The sequence below is a fragment of the Oncorhynchus mykiss genome, chromosome 6 (assembly GCF_057628025.1).
Source record: "Oncorhynchus mykiss isolate SJ-2025 chromosome 6, ASM5762802v1, whole genome shotgun sequence".
Classification (NCBI taxonomy): domain Eukaryota; kingdom Metazoa; phylum Chordata; class Actinopteri; order Salmoniformes; family Salmonidae; genus Oncorhynchus; species Oncorhynchus mykiss.
This window is the reverse complement of record NC_143027.1, coordinates 63,122,160-63,145,316: the sequence shown is the minus strand read 5'-3', so window position 1 is coordinate 63,145,316 and position 23,157 is coordinate 63,122,160. Positions and strand designations below refer to the sequence as shown.

Below are 23,157 nucleotides of genomic sequence, written 5' to 3'. Positions count from 1 at the left end.
GCTAACGTTAGCTAGTTAAATAACAATGAACATAGTGCCAAATCGTGTCGTTACTACCCTGCATGAATCTGCTGGGAGTTAACCAACCAGGTTCAATGTTAGCTAGCTAACCTCTGAGATACAGCTTTTTATTTTCATTGTTATTATAACTTTTTTGTCTGAATTCTATAAATAAAGATTGATTTGATGATAAATAATCTGTATGATAATAATCTGAAGAAAACCCCTTCACACCCATGACACCGGCTCTGAAGGACAAGCACAGGACAGTAATAATACTGTTATATATTCCACATTATATCATCTGTCACAATCAGTTTGGACTGCAGACAGAGACAGTTTACCTCCGGGACATTGTTGTTCTCCAGCGGCACGTTGAGGTCAGAACGCTGCTGTTTCCTGGGATGCTCTGCACCGTTGGTCATCTGTGGAGGTTAAACCAGGGGTTAAACAGGGACCAGCGGGCAACAGAGAGTTAATAATACATTTCCAAGCAGACAGTAGGAAAAAAAAAAGGACCGGTTCCTTAGGGAGCTACAGCCAACAAACATTAGTAGTAAAGTCTGATACATTTCTCTATGGTCAAGGAAAAGATAATAGTTGTAATGGGGGGTAAAAAAATAAGGTCATGCTATTACTAGACATGAATTGAGATCAGTAACACGTGTTTCTGTAAAATTACACACACACACACAATAACATGTTGACTTGAATATTGCTATTGCCATGACAGTTCACATTTACTTAGCAAAGCATGACAAAGATGATGAAATTGCTCTCATTTCATATTTACATAACTCAACAATCCTTCTTTTTACATTGACAGCACCGCACAAAGTCCTGATTAGTATTCAACATCTACACAACAGCTTGAGCACACAGTAATTCATTAAGAATCATGTCCATTTGTTTGAAAGGATAAAACAAATCTCTGCCCTGAGGAAGGAGGAAGTCTCAAACCTAAATCTGATGTTTTCAAACACTTCAGTGAGCCTTTAATCCCAGTACCTGAACGCTGAAAGCATTTAGCAAAACATTTACAACTGTTGAGTAAAATCACAAACAGTCACCGAATTTAACCTGGGCAGTAGATTTTTTATTTGTTGTCGTCAGTGACTGTTCCTGCACAATATGTGCTTGCTTACAATATAATCCAGTTATGTGGCCTGTCCCATTTCTCTCCAACACAGTAAAGAGAACACACACAACCACAAGCATACACACATGCACACCACGATGGAGCAGGTGTGTATCAGCATGCTGCCATCCCATAATGCAGGGCACACGCTCAGGCTCTCCCCACACCTCACCATCTGGCAGGACTGGGGGCGAGAATGGTAGAACACAGAGGAGCTTGGTGGAGGACAGGAAGAGGCGTGTGTGTGTGTGTGTGTGTGTATGTGTGTGTGTGTGTGTGTGTGTGTGTGTGTGTGTGTGTATGTATGTGTGTGTGTGTGTGAGGCTGGATCTGAATGAGGGCAGTGGGCATGCGAGATGGGAGCTCAAGGTGTCTGGCTGTGGCTGGGGGAAGGGAACAACCTCACTAGCTGCACTATAGCTAAAATGCAATAACCTGCCTGTCAACCACCTCACACATAATAAATATCCCCCTGTCGCAAATCTTGGTTTAATGGCTGGGGGGCAGTATTGAATAGCTTGGATGAATAAATTGCCCAAAGTAAACGGCCTGCTCCTCAGTCTCAGCTTTTAATATATGCATATTATTATTAGTATTGGATAGAAAACACTCTAAAGTTTCGAAAACTGTTTGAATGATATCTGTGAGTATATCCAAACCCATATGGCAGGAAAAATCCTGAGGAGAAATCAAAACAGGAAGTGAGAAATCTGAGCTTTGTATGTATTCAGAGTCCCCAATGAAATCCCTTTGAGATATTAATGATGATGCACCGCCTAGGGGTTCCACTAGATGTCAACCATCCATAGAAATTTGAATGAGACTTCTACGGTGTTGTGGGAGTGAATGAGAGCAGAATCTATCAGGTGTCTGGCAGTCAGCCATTTTCTGATCACGCTTATTCCTCATGGTATCCACTTGCGTTCCATTGCTCATCAAGACACGAAGGATTACTCCGGTTGGAACTTTATTGAAGCTGTATGTTAAAAACATCCTAATGATTAAATCTATACTTAGTTTGAAATGTTTCTTCGACCTGTAATATAACTTTTTGAAGTTTTTGTCCTACGTAACGCTGACCAGAATGAGCGTTTGGATATTTATACCAAATGCGCTAACAAAAGATGGTATTTGGACATAAATAACGGACATTATCGAACAAAACAAACATTTATTGTGGACCTGGGATTCCTGGAGTGCTTTCTGATGTAGATCATCAAAGGGAATATTTATCATGTAATTTCTTGTTTATGTTGACGCCATCATTGCGGCTATTGTGACGTTTACTTTTGAGCGCAGTCTCAGATTATTGCATGGGTTTCTTTTTCCGTAAAGTTTTTTTTAAATCTGACACAGCGGTTGCATTAAGGAGAGGTATATCTATAATTCCATGTGTATAACTTGTATTATCATCTACATTTATGAGTATTTCTGTTGAATGATGTGGCTATGCAAACTCACTCAATGTTTTTTGGAACTAGTGAATGTAACGCGCCAATGTAAACTCATATTTTGATAAATATGAACTTTATCAAACAAAACATACATGTATTGTGTAACATGAAGTCCTATGAGTGTCATCTGATGAAGATGATCAAAGGTTAGTGATTAATTTGATCTCTTTGTGCTTTTTGTGACTCTGGCTGGAAAATCTTTTGCTGGAAAAATGGCTGTGTTTTTCTGTGGCTATGTGGTGACCTAACATAATCGTTTGTGGTGCTTTTGCTGTAAAGCATATTTGAAATTGGACACTGTGGTGGGATTAACAACAAGATTAGCTTTAAAATGGTATGAGATACATGTATGTTTGAGGAATTTTGATTATGAGATTTTTGATGTTTTGAAATTGGCGCCCTGCACTTTCACTGGCTGTTGTCATATCGCTCCCGTTAACAGGATTGCAGCCATAAGAAGTTTATCAGTTCTAATGGCATAGCTCTGCACGAGAATCTGAACATAGCCTGGCAGTACATCTTGTGTCTCCAGCTGTGTTAAACACATGTCGTGACCCCACTCTACGAGGGTGCCTCGGGGGGAGTGGGACACGCATTTCCATTTCACCACACACTGTACAGGTTACACACTTGTGCATGTGTGAAACAGGACAAATATAAGCAGCCCCACGATTTGACCTTTAATGTATAACGTTAGTCTATACAGATGTCCCCCTTACGGCATTTTACCATCCCCCACTCGGGTAAAGTGTAAAGAAGGAGAAGCATGGTTTAAGCGTTGGTTATAGAGCTTCTAAAATGGATACTTTGGTAAATGCCACAAAATCTAGTCATGTTTATCCGGGAGATTAGTGTTAGAGGCATCAGAAACTTTGAATTGAAAAAAATGAAGTGTGAAAATCAGTTTGATCACTCGGTCCTTGATCTAAAATTTGGACGAGAGATTAACGTTGGATTTCTATTCTGAGAACCTTCTCAACACATCACCTAAACTGTACATCTGACTTTTCATTCACATAATTTCAATAGAGGAGATTCAATGAGTGTGTATAGAAAATACCTATCAAAATGGCCTCTCCTTCTCACCTGTTCTTGAGCCCACTGCTGTCGCTCCTCCGGGGTGCGGGAGCGAACCTTGAAGCCCCTCTGGAGCTCAGGGTTGTTGTGCCGTGTGGAGGAGGGGAGGTTGAGAGACTTGGGTCTGCTGTCGTGGCGGTGTGGGGTTGGGGTGTAGGGGGCAGACTCAGGCTTGGTGTGTGCCTCAGGAGGGTGGTAATCACTGGGTACACTGTCTTGCACCAGCTCGTCAGGACTCTGGTCAGTACCACCGCTGCTCAGACTACCCATGCTCATACTCATCTTGATCTCTGCCACTATCTGGTCAATGTCCTCCTCCGCCTCCTCCCCCGTCTCCCCCTCCACTACCACTTTACGGCCACGGTATGGAGACCGCGATTCGTGAACCACGGAGTTCCCATTTTCCTCCTCTGGGCCATAGTAGTCCCCAGTGTAAGCAACCCCAGCTCTCACCTCCTCCTCTTCCTCTGTGGGTGGGGGGGACTCATGCAGGACGGCGGCGGGGTGGGGGTGGTGGTCCAGGACGTCGTAGATCTGTTCATCTGGGTCCTGCTCCACCACCTCACAGCGCACCTCCCCCACATCCACCCCACTTTCTCCCTCCACCCACTCCTCCACCGCTTCCTGGCACTCGTCTGTGTCGCCCGGGGGCTCAGCCGGGACGTGCTGCACGGTGCTGGCGGTATAGTCAGCCTCGCCCTCGTTGCAGTCTATGCTGCCCTCCAGGTAGCTGTCATCCTCAGGGCAGTAGCGGATGTAGTAGGTGATGCCCTCATCCTCCTCCGGCAGACCTTCATCATAGTCCTCCTCCTCTGAGCTGTTGTTCACATAGTCAGAGCTGGAGTCTCCATCCAGGCTGTCAGCGTGGTCGTGACGGTGGCCGTGGCAGCCTGCATGGTCGTGGTCATTGATGTGACTGTGGACGTGGCCGTGGTCGTGGCAGTCTACATCGTCGTGACTGTGACCGTGATCGTGACAGCCTGCATGCTCGCGGTCGTGGCCATGGCACTCTGCATGGTCGTCGCTGTGACTGTGGTCATCATGGCCGTGGCAGTCTGGGTGATCGTGGTCATGGCTGTGTTCATGCTCGTGTTGCGGCTCCGGTGTAGTAGGTGTGTCCGGCCGGCTGTCCGTCAGCTCTGGCTCCAGGCCCTGCTGGCGGCAGTAGTGGACCTCCTCCTCCTCCCCCGGCCCCTCCTCCTGCTCCTGGTCGTGCTGCTCTGGGGGGTAGGCGGCGGGGCAGGGGGGCCGGACGGGAGGCTCCAACATGCTGCAGCTGGAGCCGCTGGTCCCTGGCCTCTTCCTATGAGCCATCGCTGGCGCTGGCTGCTTACAGGCCATGCATCTCAAATGGTCCTCAGTCCTACAGAACGCAGAAAGAGAGAACCACACCATTAGAGATATACTGCTACAGTGCAATCATCACAAACAACAGCTCAATTAAATACAGTGCAGGAAGGCTACAAAGATGAAAAGTTTTGTAAGTGTTATGCCCCCCAGTGAGTGAGCCTAATAGACACAGTGAGAGAATTAACCACTCTGTTGTCCGACTGTGAAAACCTGTTAGGGCCAATTACAGATGCACTATGACTGACAGGAAGGAAGGAAAGGCACGGTGGGATGTTTAGTTTTTCATCATCACATTCAAAACAAGAAGACGTAGTGAGGGAACCAATAAAGGTTTTTGAACAACTGCTCTACCCAAAATTACAACCAACTAATTTCAGTATTACCACAAAAATGGAATAGGCAAGTGGAAGGGGGAGAAAGTAAGGAACTTGTCTGTCGGCATTGCATTAAAGACCATACTTGGTTAAAAGAAAATTATGAATAAAAAAAAAAAAAAGTATACCAGGTTCATTTAAGGACCAGAAATTGACAGCTGTGCCATATAGATCGCAAAATAGTTGGGAAGAGATGTTTGATGTTCCGATTCCATAGCACATGGATCTTGAACTGATACACAAAACAACGCAGGATTCAAAACGCAGATTTTTTTTCAATTGAAATGATTATACAAAATTCTTGCAATCAATAGAATGTTATATAAATGGAGGATACAACCATCCCAGCTCTGCAGATTTTGCTGCAAAGAGACAATCATTAGATCATTTGTTTTGGTACTGTCCATATGTAGCTTGTTTTTGGTCACAGGTTCAGGACTGCAGATAGCACTGCTGAGTGGTCTGAAAAGTCATAGTCAATCAATCAACAGGATAATACTCTTAGCAAAAAAATGTCTTTAATTTACAAGCTTTAGACATTTTGAGAATAGAAAGTTTTTAAAAGCTTTTGTGAAACACCACAGCACAGAAATCACAACTGGATGGTGTTCAGAGATAGATGGGAGGGGTTGAGGGTAGCTGAAGGATGGGACTAAAAACAAACAAAAGATAACTGTTGTAAAAATATACTGTGTCGGTAAAATGTATCTAGTATTTATAAGCTGGAAGTAGAAACCTAAGTGTTGCTGTCCATTAGTTTACTCAGATTAGGGGAGGGGTGGTAGCCTTAGGGGAAAATAATAAAGTAAAATATTATATATATATATATATATTTGTTTTTTAATATATAGTATATGGGGGATTGGAAAGGATGCAGACAATTACATTGATGGAAGGCCCAATCTATCTACAATATTAAAGCTGATCAACCCCTTACATTGAAAAAAAAGTATAATAAAATAAATAAAAGGCTTTTAACCACATACACACCCCAGCATCTTACAACTAGCATCGTAGAAGCACTGATCTCAGTGTGGAAACCGTTCCAAACCGTCATGTGCACCTCACTGTGGTAAAGATCAGGAGAACTAGTCTGACAAAACAAAGAGTCTGTGCTCTGCGCATACCTCTAAGTTAGGTCTAACTCATCCTAACATAGCATCAATGCCTTTACAAATGGTTGATGCACATTGATTCCCCTGCTGAACACAAAAGCCTCTCTCTCTTTCTTCGAACTTGCGACTGGACACAGGATCTCTTCACCACTGAAAGACCTGATCAATTACTGCTATTGGAGGCAGACAGGTTCTCGAGTAGCTTACCCACACCCACATTTAAGTGCTTACTTAGCACTACTGCATTAGCCTTGGCACAATACAGAACTCTGCTCAATACAACGCTTTGCATTGAGTTGTGTTTGGCCTGCGGACAAACGTCTGAGGCAAGAGAATGAAACAAAGAGGGAGCCTGCCTTTACCTTAAGCTAATTAGACTTTGACAGTCATACAATCAATACTCAAATTGGAGGTCATCTCTACACAGAGGCCGGTGAATATTCACTCCTAGATCGGGAGAGATTGGCGAAATGTTCAGTCTCACAGAGTATCTGCACTGGTATTGATCTGCACACAGCAGGGTGGAGAAAGGCTCGCCTGGGAGATTTGGATCATTCTCCTAATTCAGATTGCTCGAATCATTGCTAGGGTGCGGCCACGAGGAGAGCTGGGAGAGATTACGTTGGGGTGTTTCTGGTGCTTCTGCACGCAGGGCTCTAAACAAATTCAACAATCTCATTAAAAAGCTATCAAACAGGGAAGGGACAGTATAAGTCACGTGAGAAGCCATTAATAGAGGATGCACACACACACACACACACACACACACACAAGGCTGTGAAGACGAGTGCCGGCACAAAAATATTAGATGAGTATTAAAATACTGCGATTTAAAGAGAGAGTGACCTGGTGTCCCACTTTCTCTTCTCCTCTCCTCTATGTTCCTTCCACCAGTCTCATCTCCACCAGTTGCCACTAACAACTGGCTGCTCTCTGAGGGGCTTTTGTTGTGCCTTCCCATTCTTCTCTCTCTCTCCCTCTGCCCATATTGACGTTTTGCCATCACAGGTGATTGCAACAGCTAATTATCCCCACTCCAGCATCCACAGGGAGGCAGAGGCCACCTCCCCACCTCCCTGTCCGTCAGGAGGCTGTGTCTGGCCATGGACGAGGTGTAGCTCCAAAAGCACACATTCACAGTCACAACCCACATTATGGCCATCCATTCAGGTGACTGACTCAGAGTAATACTGCTGATGATGTTACTAGACAAAGAAGCTGCCCACTGGAAAGTCTATGGGGAGAGCAAGTTCAGACACATGTACAGAACACATGATTCCCCATTCAACCCAGCTTTCTATCGTTATAGTTGGTACAATAGGAAATGTGATAGTTGAAACATGCGGTAGATAACTGACTGGCAGAAACTCATAAAGAGCAACAATAATAAGGCATGGAACTATATGTCTTACCTCTGTCTCTGGTCCTGAGCAGTAGTAGTGTTGAAGAGGGCCAGGCGTGTAGTGATACAGGCGTATTGCCCTGCCTCTTACCCCATCCCCCACCAGCTGCTCTCCTCTACGCTCCTCCCTGCTCCCCCTATTATTTCCAGCATCCTCTAGCAGCCAGCCCAGCCCCGCCTTGCCACTCCCAATGGGCAATTATTGGTGGCTAAGAGTAACTGCCTCCTATGGGTACCAATGACCTTTCACCATGTCTTTGTTTGGTTCTGAATAAATCCACCACATGACCCCTGGATACATCTGTTGACTGAGTGTTTCCACCAAGAGTGTGTATGTTTTACCTCTCCTTCAATGTATTCTGTCTGCCTGGATCGATTTTGTATGTGAAGAGTGTCTGTGTGTCTACCTGTCTACCAATATAATTTCTGAGGTGTGAATCATTCAATCCTCCCAGTCCCCAAATAGCTTCCCAAATTCTCCTTTGTTTGGGCTGGGCCGTATGAATTAGACTTGACAGCTTTTATTGAATTTGAATACATTACCATGTGAATGACGACCTATCACAACAAATACATAAGGAATCTGTCCTACCTGTTCAGGGCAATTTGTATTCTGTCTCCTGGTATACCCCTAATTCAAAATGAAATATAACTCAGAACGATCTACATACCGTTCAACCTTTTCCCCATAGACTACTCCTCTCACAAAGATGTCATCCCCTGAACGACACATCACCATGTCAACGTGAATCCAGACACCAGCCAGTGCCACATGCCTATTGTGTCCAAGTTCCAAGTCTCTCTCATCTGATTACAGGAAAACATGTGACAGGCCTGACGACTAAACCCTGGTACAAATCAGTTGGTCTTTCTTGAACAAGCGCCTTAATTAGAATAGTGACAATGAGCGTCACAGTGAGGAAATGACTGGAAAGCGCACAAAAACAGCACGACAGTATAATATACGTTTTTTTCCCATGTGCTTCCTATAATTAGGGCATTCTAATATGCATGCATGTCAAGAGAGGAATATCAAAGCGGTTTCTCTATGGCTGTTCCCTCGTGATATAGGAGCTTATGCAGTATCTTCGTGTAACACACCTACTGTCCATGCCCATGCGTTTCTTAATATGACTTACTGTATTCTACCTGTGGAGGAGGTTAATCTGCTTCTTTCACAGCAGCCCAACCATTCTAACACTTAACTTGACAACAAGGAAACAATAATGTTTATATTCTACTGGATATATTTAAATGACCCTATAGCTTGCTGGAAGTATAGTACGGACAAAATTCAAGCAAGACTGGTGTTAACAGAAACAGTGGCATTGGCAGCGCCTATATCGTATTGCACGCAACAACAGTGAAATGGATCCCAACTAATTGGCCCTAATCACACTAGTAATTGCACTTCAGTGCTTATTTGATTAGATATGTAAAACACCTCCTTTGTAAACCCCAATAGGATGGCTTAATCACTTCCTTTCCAAACAAGCTGCAGTGTGTTTTCGCTGTCCTTTCAGCTTCCATCGCTGTCGTTGCAGCTCTCTGTCCTTTCAACTGGCACTGCATCTGGCTCACATTGCAATAGAGAAACCTATCAGAATATTGATCAACACCCACTGTAGAAAACTCCACTCCACACATGACAGGATCATGTTCAAAGATCAGTCTCACACACCACTGTTCTGTATAGGGTAAAGTATGACCAACAGAAACCCAAAAGAAATGTGTCTATAGACGGGTTAGCTAACAAGTCACGAAAACAATGCGCCTCCTTCAATGGGGCAGAAGGCAGTGTGTTGTTATGGTTCTGGATGGCGAGATAGCTTGCAACAATGACAAGAAGCTTCCATGTGGGGAATCGTAAGTGGCTCGTTTCAGCTAGTTTTATCTTGTTCTTGATACCCATCCGTCATGTTTTGAGGTGTTTTTACTAATGTCACGTCTATGCTAATATTACAAAAAAATATCGCTAGCTAACCAACAACTGTTAGAAAGAATTTGAGAGACATCAAGTGCTCATTGTGCAAATGTACTTGTGGTTTTATAAATATTGGAGACAAAATATAGTTTACATGGTGTCAATAATCTACGCCAACCCCGTCTGCTTTGCCCCAAAGTTACACACAACACCGCTCTCCTACAGCACAAAGAAACAGAGGTGTTAAAAGGTTTTATATTAGGTGTATTACTGGGAAGGTTCAACGCGGTTCAAGTAGAAGGTGTTTTGCACCTACAAAAGGATGTTACATACTGAATGATATGAACGGAATGACAGATGAAAATCAATCGTAAAATGGATCAACAAAATCGGGGAATTGCTCCTGAGAGTCTTAAATAAGTAGGTGCATCATTACTCCGACCACTGTAATGATTCCTACTGTTAGGTTAACAGATGTGTCTCCTTCAATATTTACAGTATTATGAAAAACAGAACGTTTGGTGTGCCTTGTTAAAAGCTGCCCTGTTCCTAGGCACATGCAGACATTTCTTTAGATCCCCAAAACAGGGCCTCCTGCACATCACATCAGACTGCAGTGCTATGATGCATGATTCCAATTTAACAGGCAGAGACGTAATACAATTTGCTAAGGATTTACTGCACCTCCATGCCTGTGTCCATAGGACCACTTTAAGCCATACACTCCACAGAGCTGGGCTTTACAGAAGAGTTGCCAGAAAAAAAAGCCATTGCTTAAAGAAGAAAATAAGCAAACACGTTTGGTGTTCACCAGAAGGCATGTGGGAGACTCCCCAAACATATGGAAGAAGGTACTGTGGTCAGATGAGACTAAAATTGAGCTTTTTGGCCATCAAGGAAAATGCTATGTCTGGCACAAACCCAACACCTTTCATCACCCCGAGAATACCATCCCCACAATGAAGCATGGTGGTGGCCGCATCATACTGTGGGGATGTTTTTCCATCGGCAGGGACTGGGAAACTGGTCAGAATTGAAGGAATGATGAATGGTGCAAAATATAGGGAGATTATTGAGGGGAAACCTGTTTCAGTCTTCCAGAGATTTGAGACCCGGAGACGGAGGCTCACCTTCCAGCAGGACAATGACCCTAAGCATACTGCTAAAGCAACACTCAAATGGTTTAAGGGGAAACATTTAAATGTCTTGGAATGGCCTAGTCAAAGCCCAGACCTCAATCCAATTGAGAATCTGTGGTATGACAAAGATTGCTGTACACTCGCGGAACCCATCCAACTTGAAGGAGCTGGAGCAGTTTTTCCTTCAAGAATGTGCAAAATTCCCAGTGGCTAGATGTGCCAAGCTTATAGAGACATACCAAGAGATTTGCAGCTGTAATTGCTGCAAAAGGTGGTACAAACCCACAAAAAATACATTTTAATTCCAGGTTGAAAGGCAACAAAATAAGAAAAATGCCTATACTTTCGCAAGCCACTATATACAGTACCAGTCTACTGGTGGCTACTTTGAAGAATCTAAAATATATTTAGATTTGTTTAACACTATTTTGGTTATTACATGATTCCTTATGTGTAGTTGTGATGTCTACACTATTCTTATTTTTTATTTTACCTTTATTTAACTAGGCAAGTCAGTTAAGAACAAATTCTTATTTACAATGATGGCCTAGGAACAGTGGGTTAACTGCATTGTTCAGGGGCAGAGCGACAGATTTCTACCTTGTCAGCTCGGGGATTCGATCTAGCAACCTTCCAGGTCTCAAATCTCTAGGCTATCTGCCACCCCAGTGTACATTGTAGAAAACAGTACAAATAAAGAAAAACACTTGAATGAGTAGGTGTGTCCAAAATTTGACTGGTACTGTACAGTGGGGCAAAAAGTAATTTAGTAATCCACCAATTGTGCAAGTTCTCCCACTTAAAAAGATGAGAGAGGCCTGTAATTTTCATCATAGGTACACTTCAACTATGACAGACAAAATGAGAAACAAAATCCAGATAATCACATTGTAGGATTTTTACTGAATTTATTTGCAAATTATGGTGGAAAATAAGTATTTGGTCAATAACAAAAGTTTATCTCAATACTTTGTTATATACCCTTTGTTGGTAATGACAGAGGTCAAATGTTTTCTGTAAGTCTTCACAAGGTTTTCACACACTGTTGCTGGTATTTTGGCCTATTCCTCCATGCAGATCTCCTCTAGAGCAGTGATGTTTTGGGGTTGTTGCTGGGCAACACGGACTTTCAACTCCCTCCAAAGATTTTCTATGAGGTTGAGATCTGGAGACTGGCTAGGCCACTCCAGGACCTTGAAATGCTTGTTACGAAGCCACTCCTTCGTTGCCCGGGCGGTGTGTTTGGGATCATTGTCATGCTGAAAGACCCAGCCACGTTTCATCTTCAATGCCCTTGCTGATGGAAGGAGGTTTTCACTCAAAATCTCACGATACGTGGCCCCATTCATTCTTTCCTTTACACGGATCAGTCGTCCTGGTCCCTTTGCAGAAAAACAGCCCCAAAGCATGATGTTTCCACCTCCATGCTTCACAGTAGGTATGGTGTTCTTTCGATGCAACTCAGCATTCTTTGTCCTCCAAACACGACGAGTTGAGTTTTTACCAAAATGTTATATTTGGGTTTCATCTGACCATATGACATTCTCCCAATCTTCTTCTGGGTCATCCAAATGCTCTCTAGCAAACTTCAGACGGGCCTGGACATGTACTGGCTTAAGCAGGGGGACACGTCTGGCACTGCAGGATTTGAGTCCCTGGCGGCGTAGTGTGTTACTGATGGTAGGCATTGTTACTTTGGTCCCAGCTCTCTGCAGGTCATTCACTAGGTCCCCCCGTGTGGTTCTGGGATTTTTGCTCACCGTTCTTGTGATCATTTTGACCCCACGGGGTGAGATCTTGCGTGGAGCCCCAGATCGAGGGAGATTATCAGTGGTCTTGTATGTCTTCCATTACCTAATAATTGCTCCCACAGTTGATTTCTTCAAACCAAGCTGCTTACCTATTGCAGATTCAGTCTTCCCAGCCTGGTGCAGGTCTACAATTTTGTTTCTGGTGTCCTTTGACAGCTCTTTGGTCTTGGCCATAGTGGAGTTTGGAGTGTGACTGCTTGAGGTTGTGGACAGGTGTATTTTATACTGATAACAAGTTCAAACAGGTGCCATTAATACAGGTAACGAGTGGAGGACAGAGGGGCCTCAAACAAGAAGTTACAGGTCTGTGAGAGACAGAAATCTTGCTTGTTTGTAGGTGACCAAATACTTATTTTCCACCATAATTTGCAAATAAATTCCTAAAAATTCATTAAAATGTGATTTTCTGGATTTTTTTTCTGATTTTGTCTGTCATAATTGAAGTGTACATATGATGAAAATTACAAGCCTCATCTTTTTAAGTGGGAGAACTTGCACAATTGGTGGCTTACTAAATTACTTTTTGCCCCAATGTATATGTTTGGGTAAGAGATATGAATGAAACAATAGGTGCCTCACAGCACCTGATTGGGTGAAAACTCCTTGGAGGCCAATTCTCCCCAGACAGGATCCATAGACAGATATCTGATACAAACTGTATGTTCCCTGCACCATCATAACATGGTTATTGTTTTACTTCTTTACTATGAACATTGTTCATATGGTTTTCCTTGAAATATTTTCACTCCAGGTGAAATCTTGGATTGACTGATCAATAAACACATGTAGATTTATAGTATACTATAATTAAGTCAGTGGAATATTACCATATATACTGTACATACACAGCAAGCAAGGTAGGCGTGTTGAGGGAAGATTTGTCTTCCTCTTCAGCAGCCCTAGTGTGTGTGCATGTGTGTGTTTGTTACATTTAGAGCCCTTTGTCTGGCCCTTGAGTTCCAGTCAGGCACACAACTTGCTGCAGGCGATAGAGAGAAAGCTGTCATTAGTGTGAACCAGCTGAGGTCCCAGTGCAGAGGTGAACCTACATGACTGCAGCAGCCTCAGGGCATGGTTGGATGGGGCGGCAGCGTAGCCTAGTGGTTAGAGCATTGGACTAGTAACCGAAAGGTGGCAAGTTCGAATCCCCGAGCTGACAAAGTACAAATCTGTCATTCTGCCCCTGAACAAGGCAGTTAACCCACTGATCCTAGGCCGTCATAGAAAATAAGAATTTGACTTGCCTAGTTAAGTAAATAATTAAATGGTGATGGTACAGTTGAGACACAAATTTCACCCTGCCACTGGCCCAGCATAGCACATTGAGATTCAGTCATAATATAATTATAATGCATGGACCCGTACTGTCATTATCATTCCCTGCTCCACTGTGAACCTCTTCTACCAGTACCCACACGACTAGAATGGACACGGTCCTGAAAGTGAATGTAGTGGTAATGAGCAGAGAACTGAACAAGGGAGAGCGTGATAAACAGGCGGGGGTGTTGGTCCCCGTGAGATGATGCTGAGCCCGGTTCACTCAGACTCCGTGCCGCATCTCAATAAAGTGATATGAGAGAGACTCAGCTGGGAAGGAACACTCACTATGAAGAGACTTACTGAAAGTACATCTGTGGATGCTACATCTTCAAAATAGTCCTTCCTTGTTTGGCTGACAAATTGGGACCGGGTCTCTCCCGATTCCTGTGCCTTAGGGCGGAGGAGGCAGGGAGGCAGGACCACCACATCCCTCTGTGTGAGGAGCAGAGGCCTGAGGAATACTAATGGCTGTGCCTTAAGCCCCTTAGTGCTGCCCAGTGTTTATTCCAGAAACCAAAACCAAAACAACAGTGTTTTTCCAGGGTCAGGAGAAGAGGGTCCATTGCTCTCTAGCATATCTTTGGCTGATAAGTATTGCAATATGGATTTTACCACTGGAAGAAATAAATTGTACCCTATATTGATATCCTCACTAATTATCACCATTATCATTTAAGATGTATGCCATGGGGATGGGATGGCAAACATCATCATGGTATTTAACTGGAACAAATCAAGTCTGCCAAATCGGTATTTCTAGATGCTATTGGTCCTCTAAATGTAAAGCAGAGAGGAGAGTAGAGAGCAGCATTAGTGGGCCTGTACCCCTTCTTCTGATGCCTTACAACACATTTTAATGACTTGCTTTATCAAGCATGCCAGGGTCATTAAAGACTACATTAAAGTCATGAAACGTAGTCAGCTGGAAAAATGAGACTTTAAAAAGGAGAAATTCGCAGAGAATCTCCTCTGGAGTAAGTTCATTTGTCTGAGTCCAATAGTCCACACAGCACGCACACTGGGCGGGTTAAGTATCTGGGCTAGCTGTGTGTTTGTAATGCTCTGCTCTGCTTAATATATGCTTCACATTTCACTCCCATCTCCAAGTCTTAAACAGTACCAGTCTTTAACAGTATCACTCACAACAGATAGCTTTAGGTCTGATGAATTTAAATGCCTTCTTGAAAGGAAGTAAGAAACTCTGCATGGGCAGAGTGAAAAAGTTCTCACAGAGAGAACAAAGTGCAGTGGAAGGAATATTTTCCTTTTAAAGATGAAGTCCTGGCTACCTTCTGCTTGCCACTTCCAGAGTAAAATTGTACTTTGTATTAAAGTCTGCTTTGGTAAAGGGCACTCAACACAGTCTACACCTCAGTCTACACCTTAAAGACCATAATGGTTTTTTTTTCACAAAACAGACTGTTTCCTCTCAAAATGTATCTTTTGTTCTCTCTACGCCACACCACACATCCCAAACTTCTTGAGGTTCTGAAAATCTGTCCAATCTAAGTGCTAAGGTCGTCACAACACTAGTATGGTGATACTACGATACCGGATTTTCCATGACAAAAAGAATAACACAAAGCAAAATAAACTATTTGGCCCTTTAAAAACCTACAGTATGTAACATATTATAGCTTGGAAAATAAATGTGATTCTGGGTGACAACATAAGGCTGCTTGTTTCCAACATTAAGACTGAGTATCACAATACTGGTATCGTGACAACCCTACTAAGTGTTGTGAGCCACCTACCTGACACTAAATCTAACACAGAGTTTGGGCTTTGTGTCGGTGCTCAAAGTGGGAAACTGAACTCTTATTCTCTCCCTTCCGACAGCTTTACGATATGTACAAGCCCTTCCCTCCTTCCTTAATGAATGAGCCTCCAGTCTGACTTCATGGTCTTTTACCAACTCACCATATCCATTTATTATTCTGTCACCGTCCTTGATTACAGCCACGGTAAAGTCACCTCCTTAGTGCCAGTAACTATAGCTGGATTAATGAATCACTTCTCTATCTATCTGGGAAAGGATGTGTGGTTATATTACACTACCATAACAATTTGTGGTTCAATCTAGGTTTTACATCACTAGTGATGTATTGTTATCACATAGTTATAAGAAAGCCGTTGTGTCTATGCTGAGCGAGAAAAGGGAAGGCTCCATCTTTCAGTTTTATTGCGATTCAGTGTTCTCTCCCCAGCCTCCCACATACTGCAGGGGGGGGAGAGAAAGAGACAGAAGGAGACAAAGAGAAGAGAGAGAGAAATGGAGAAAGGGAGAGAGGAGAGGCCCTAACACAAGCAGCCAGCCCAACCCTCCTGTCTTTCTGCCCACCCGTCCGTCCTCCTGGTACTGCCGCCAGGATCCTGACACGCCTACCTCCTCCCAGTCACCACGGCAACTCTTTGTTTTCATGAGTCAGGTCACCCCTGAGATAGACCCCAGCCACACCACAAAGCCCTCGTGCTTTACCCTCACTCTAGATCTGCAGCCTCAAACGCATCGCTCCTTCATTGACGTGCTAGACACTTCACTGATTAATTGTATTTGTATTCAACAGGCTTTTTTCCAACCTTAACACCAACATGGTTGACAGAGTGGCCAACTCGTTACTGGGAACCTGAAGGGAGAATGAAAAGGTTGAATTAACCTTTCAGAGGAAAGTAGGTTTGAGTATAATGGTTTTAATTAATTCCCTGAAGGACACAACTAACAAACTGAAGCGTCTTGGCTAAGACCCACATCTTCCTGCCAGATACACATTTGAGTTAAGTCTTCAGAGCTTTTTCTCTCCAGTGCTTGAGAGCCAACCTTTGGCGTTGCAGCACCTGCTAATCTCCCGGATGGACAGCGAGCCAACCAGTATCATGAATACCTTTCAATGTCTGCAGAGTAAGAGAAGACGGAAAGGACCCCGAGGGTACGGATGAGGAGGCTGGCCAAAGATCAGAGCTGAAACTAACATAGCAATAATAATCATTTAGCCCATCTACATTCTGCTGCTCCTATACCATTGATGGTACAGTGTGGTCATTTTGTGACCGTAAATCCCACTGCTCCTCTGAAGCGGGTGTGTCTTTGTTACCTATCGGTACAGAACTCCGGCGCTCTTTAAAGTCTGCCTGACGACAGCTCCGCTCCACGGTGCTGAACACAGAGCATAATGGCCCCTGAGGGAGAGGTACTGGGGACCATCTAACACGGAAGGTTTGATCGGTGCCTGCTACTGCCAGCTGGATCCCCTCCATGCAGATGAGCCAGAGGGAACACAGGAGAATACACTGAGGTGTTATGGCTGTTATGAACAGGGTTATTAGCACACATGCTATTGGTTTATTGCGCTCATCATCGTTACAGCGAGAGGAAGTGCCGTTGTAAAAGCTGAGGTCCATCATCATTTCAGCAATACGGAAACACACACCTGTTGTCCTGTAACACACACACACACACACACCACAGATGGCCCTGGGATGGCTGGGGAGAGAAGTGAGTATGGCTTAGACACACACACTAACCCACAGTGAACAGTAGCCTGCTGAGAGCCTGGCACACTGTCACCCGGCCCCTCTGACCACTGGGCAACAATAACACACAGAGCCCTGGGCAGGACCCCCCACTACCCACAGCCCACCACCACCCCCTCTCAGGCTGCTGACACTGGGCACAATGTATGCTACAGATGGCCTCAAAATGACTCAAGACAAAAGGAGTAAAAAAAAATTGACAGCGGCCTTGAGAGGACTGTCAAGAAAATGAATGTGTGTGTTTCTGAATAAGCACTTGGGAGCAGGATCAGAGAGTGAAAGGAAAATCACAGTGGCAGCTACCAGATAATTCCTCCCTGTCTCCAGCTATGTTTTGATCTCTGCTTCTCTCGCTATTTTTTACTCAGTATGTCTCACTCTCGCTATTCTCTATTTTAAAGCTTTTTGTTGGTTACTCCATCTTTGTCACTTGCATCCCGCACGCACGCACACACACAGACACACACAAAGAGCTGTCACTGCAGTCGCATGTTTAAATCTGGTCTTTCCTGTCAGCCATCTGGGGTTTGAGCAGCTGCACTGAGTAGGTCGTAACATAGGATAAACGCAGCAAAAGAGTTTTAGAAGGAAAACCAAGAGAGGCTTGGTCAAACAATATATAAAACACTTCTGCTTTGATGTTTGCTTAGCTTTTTAAAATGTTTTTTGGGGGAAATTTAAATGTGTGGTTGGGACTCCGAAAGCATAACCTCAGTTTAATCATTTTTGATGGAGGATTAGGCCAGTGTTTGGGAGTGCTTCCAAATCTTAGGATAAAGAAAAAAAATGAAATTGCAGTAGATTACTAAAACTGAAATCATGTACAGTTCCTACATAGTCTACAGTACAGTTTTCGCATGAATCACTTATACACATAATGTACTCAGTTGAATGGTGCAGTATTAATTAATTACTATAGGCACGGTCTATCATGGTCCAAACACACCAAGACAGTCGTGAAGAGGGCACAACAAAACCTATTTCCCCTCAGGAGACTGAAAAGATTTGGCATGGGTCCCCAGATCCTCTAAAAGTTCTTCAGCTGCACCATCGAGAGTATCCTGGTCGGTTGCATCACCGCCTGGTATGGCAACCGCTCGGCATCCATGACCTCTAAGGTGCTACAGAGGGTTGTGTGTACGGCCCAGTACATCACTGGGGCCAAGCTTCCTGCCATCCATGACCTCTATACTAGGCGGTGTCAGAGGAAATGATCAGTCACCCAAGTCATAGACTGTTCTCTCTGCTATCGCACGGCAAGCGGTACCGGAATGCCAAGTCCAAGTCCATAAGGCTCCTTAACAGCTTCTACCCCCAAGCCATTAGACTGCTTAACAAATAATCAAATGGCCACCCAGACAATTTACATTGACTGCCCCCCTTTATTTTTTACTTGTATTTTTTTTACACTAGTTACTCGCTGTTTATTATCTACGCATTGTCACTTTAACTCTACCTACAGTACATGTACATATTACCTCAATTACCTAGCAATTGCCTGGCAGATATCTCAGCTTGGATGTGGGCCCACCTTCCTCTCCACAAATATCAAAAGAGGAAGAGAGAGGAACTGCCCCTCCATACCTTCAGGCTATGCTCAAACCCTACACCCCAACCCGGGCAGTCCATTCTGCCAACTCTGGTCTCTTGACCCTGCCACCCTTACGGGAAGGCAGCTCCTCCTCAGCCCAGTCCAAACTCTTCTCTGTCCTGGCACCCCAATGGTAGAACCAGCTTCCCCCTGAAAACATCTTCCGAAAACATCTGAAACCCTTTCCTCTTCAAAGAGTATCTTAAACAATCCCATAGCACCCCATCTCCCACCCTGTAAAAATGTTTTCCTCTTTCTAAATGTCAGAGAAAAGCTGACAGCCTCCCCAGCCCTTGTGCCGTTGCCTATAGGCTTACGTTTCTCCAAGGTCGGGGATATCTGAGACTACCTCTGAGTCACCACAGCCAGCTGGCGATGGGGGGATACAGCAAACTATTTTTGCACTAGTTTGCTGTATCTGCCCCAGAACTCCTGACCTCTCAGCTCTAATACACCATACAGTTTCAGCTAGATGAGCATTTCTTACTATGTACCAACTCGTTGACATTTTCTCAGGAAAGTGAGAATCAAATTGATATGCCTACAGCAATATGGCATACAACCATAACCTCATAGCCCAAAAGGTGTACATTAACCTGTGACATCAACATGTTTTGACGTGTCATAGTATCGCTGGTTGCAATCATATTGATACTATGGGGAGTCGTAGGCTATACTGTATGTATAACAGGTGGCATCACAATCCTCATTATCATTTTAATCATCATCCCCTGGTGATCAGTGCCATTTCACACATTTCCTCCACCACGGCATGGTCCATGCTTTAGCCTATTAGAGGCAAGGATGGTCATAAATCATACTAGGGAAGCCAATGGAATAGACCTTGGAGAGCACTGAAGGATGTACTGAGAGGAGGAGAAGGAGGTGTGAGACAGAGGAGAGAGACAGTAGCGCTCATCTGGAGAATACATAGTTCGACACAAATAATTAAAATGGCAGTTAAAACACACTGATTTGTTGCCAATTAGCGAACGCTATTCAAAAAAATTGCATTACACAGGTTGGAAACACCATTAGCTAGGTGATTTATAGTACAGGTGTAGGATCTTAATTTGATCACCCTGTTGCAGGATCAATTCCCTTCAAGTCTTCTGAAGTTTGTAATTTCCACTTTGACATTTTAGACTTGATTTTCCCTTACAAAAAAAATTCCATGAATTATTATCCACCAAATAATTCACATTTTCTGTCGCTGCAGGATTATTTTCCTGCTGTAGCAAACTAGCTCAAATTAAGATCCTACATCTGTACAAAGCACATCTCATAGTGTACTAGGTATGCATAAGCTGGCATGGATTTGTTGTGTGATGTGTGTCGATCGGAATGAATGTTTATGAATAGTAACACGTGTTTGACCTGATTGTATATGGAGGGCCTTGTCACTGTAGTTTCTCCTTTATACTGTACAGAGATTTGTTTGGAATGAGCAAAGCATTCATATGCAGAAGAGAGATTGAATAGGAGAGAAAGAATTGACAGTGGTTGGGGAAAATAATGTTAACAGTCATTGAAAATAATGATGTTCATTGTATTCGATGACACCTCAACACCCAGCGATATGAGGAGGGGGAGGACAGTAAATGTTCCCTTATCAAACCCACAGCAACAGTAGTAATGATTGGGCCCAGTACTGCAGTTTGGTAGCAGCCATCCACACAAGAAATATCTCCTGACTTCAGTCACTAACAGCCTCCACATGGAAAGCCAGGGATGAATTATTAATTAGCCTTCACATCATACACACACTCAGAAAAGCGTACCTACACACATCTTATAATATCTCTCACACACACACACACACACACACACACACACACACACACACACACACACAGCTCATGAACCCTGACATCTTACACGAAACACCATCTGTGCATTTGATGAGTGAACTGGCCCTTCCAGTTCTCACCGCTGGGCATTAGAGAGGCCGAGGCTTAACCATTCATCATCCAGAAGAATGGCCCATTATCAACAAGAACAAAATAAAAATGGAGGAAGAGCCAGGGATTCTATTATCAGCCCAGCCCATGGTTGCCTGGTTATTTTTGTGTGTATCAGTGTGAGTGCATGTCTTTATGTGGCTTTGTATTCTTGTGAATGTTATCCTTCTGTTTCTGGGTGTGGCCCTGTTAGCTGAAGATATCGATCCTGATCGATAAGAGGGACACGTGTAGCACTAGTGTGTGCGGCTGTTGCATCACTACTGACAAAGTGGCAGGTTCTGGAGGACCTGTCAGCGCCCCCCTCCAAGCATCCTTCACGCTTTAGTGGGCCCAGGGGACACAGCGTGACACAGAGAGAGGCAGGCTGGGAGATTGGAATCTACTTCCCCATCTCTAGAGGAATGTCGGCGCCACGTTCTCGCTCTCCCTGTGTGCACGGCAACAGCCAGCAACAACCAATTCTAACACTGAGGAAGAGAAGAAACAGAATGAACTTAATAAGCATTCTTTAATGTTTCTTCACTGTAGAAGGGGGAGTCATCAGTCACCCAATAACAAACACAAAGCTATGGAAATTAGTTCAGGGAATCTTTTCAAATTGCAGGACTTGAAGATAACAAGGGGAGACAATAAGCACCGCAGTAAATGCTGCTTGACAGCACCGGCAGTCCCAGTACGAATAATGCATGATTCAAAGCTATTTTAAGAAAGGGGTGGCGTTTTAGCAAGCCCTGTGTTATTCTGGGACCTCTCCAATCTCCATCATTCCCTGCCAGCTGTGCTAGCAGGAACAGAATGCCTTACTTTAATGGAAAGTCATTCAACAGTACCCAGATTCCTGAATCAAAGGTGTGCTAATGCATGTCCAGGACAGTCATGCAATGCTTTGTTTTGTTCTGATGTACATGGCAGACTCTGGGTGCCTGGTCTAGACACTACATGCTCTCCACCAGGTTGCTAGCAGCAGGGGCCTCTAATGGCTGATCCCAGAGTTGTCAGTGTGCATGAGCATCTGTAGCCAATAGCCAGTATTTACGACACTGCAATAACTACAACCTGCAAACACCGGGGAAGTGCCAATGAAGAAGACGGCAGGGACCATCAGGCATGAAGACAAGACCGCACAGGACAGGGTGAAAGGAGTAAGTCAAACACTGAACTATTCAATAGCATCCAAACAGAAGGCATGGAGACAGATCGCAGACAAAAGAGACTGAGAGACAGATACATCTCAAGGCTCTACAGCTCTCCCATCCCCTTTAGGCACACGGCTCAGTATCTGGCTTGTCTCAGTGCTGCTGCTGTCATCAGATTGGAAGGGATTCTGGATGAAAGGTTCCACTTGTTTCTCAGAGAAGCCTGTGTTTCACTCTGCCACCATTGTCTTTAAAATGCATCGTCTTCTCCGAGAGTCACAGCATCTCAAATTGGCTGAGTCATACATATTGGGATGAAACACAGAATAGATTAAAGAAGAACAAAACGAAGCGAGGGAAGGCAAGGCACGGTGACGAATGAGGAAGGAAACAGGAGCGACAGCAGCAGTGCTTAAACAGAGGAGGTGGTGGCATATTAACATTGCCCAACCATCTCAAGGCATCACATCAGAGCGTGCATTTTGGGTCCCCTAGCACTAAAGATTGTAGTTCATCACGTTTTTTCATCACAGAGTCCCTGGTGGAAACAAGTGACGTCTTTACCCCTCTGGCCAGACATACTGTAGCTCTGCTTCTGATCCACTGATGATGCTGGAGGTCTGGATGGATGGATTACTGGGCTCTGATTGCAATCCCCTTATATCACAAAGCTCTGCAGCGCCATTCAGTCTGCCTCTATAAACCCAGCTCCCCTTCTGGGCATGTATGTCGTGCCATCACCACATCTGGTAAAGACCTCATGGTTCATAGCAATAGAGGACCTTGACATTACAAGCATTGTAAAAAGGGAGAGAGCACCTTTGCTTGGGT

General features: G+C 44.1%; 1 protein-coding gene across 4 annotated transcripts in view; it reads right to left on the bottom strand.

The window, feature by feature from the left end:
• The window catches only part of apba2b (amyloid beta precursor protein binding family A member 2b), a 71,895-nt gene that overhangs the window by 19,487 nt on the left and 29,251 nt on the right, over positions 1-23,157 (bottom strand). For 2 of the 4 annotated variants that reach the window (XM_090238525.1, XM_090238523.1), the window contains exons 2-3: positions 3,679-5,032; positions 345-425 (exon numbers count right to left, since the gene is read on the bottom strand). In XM_090238525.1, coding sequence (XP_090094651.1) covers positions 345-425; positions 3,679-5,010 — 1,413 coding nt within the window. In that variant the 5' untranslated portion in view covers positions 5,011-5,032. Of the gene's footprint in view, positions 1-344; positions 426-3,678; positions 5,033-7,920; positions 8,789-23,157 lie in introns of those variants that run through there. The other 2 variants (XM_090238526.1, XM_090238524.1) reach the window with 2 other exon arrangements.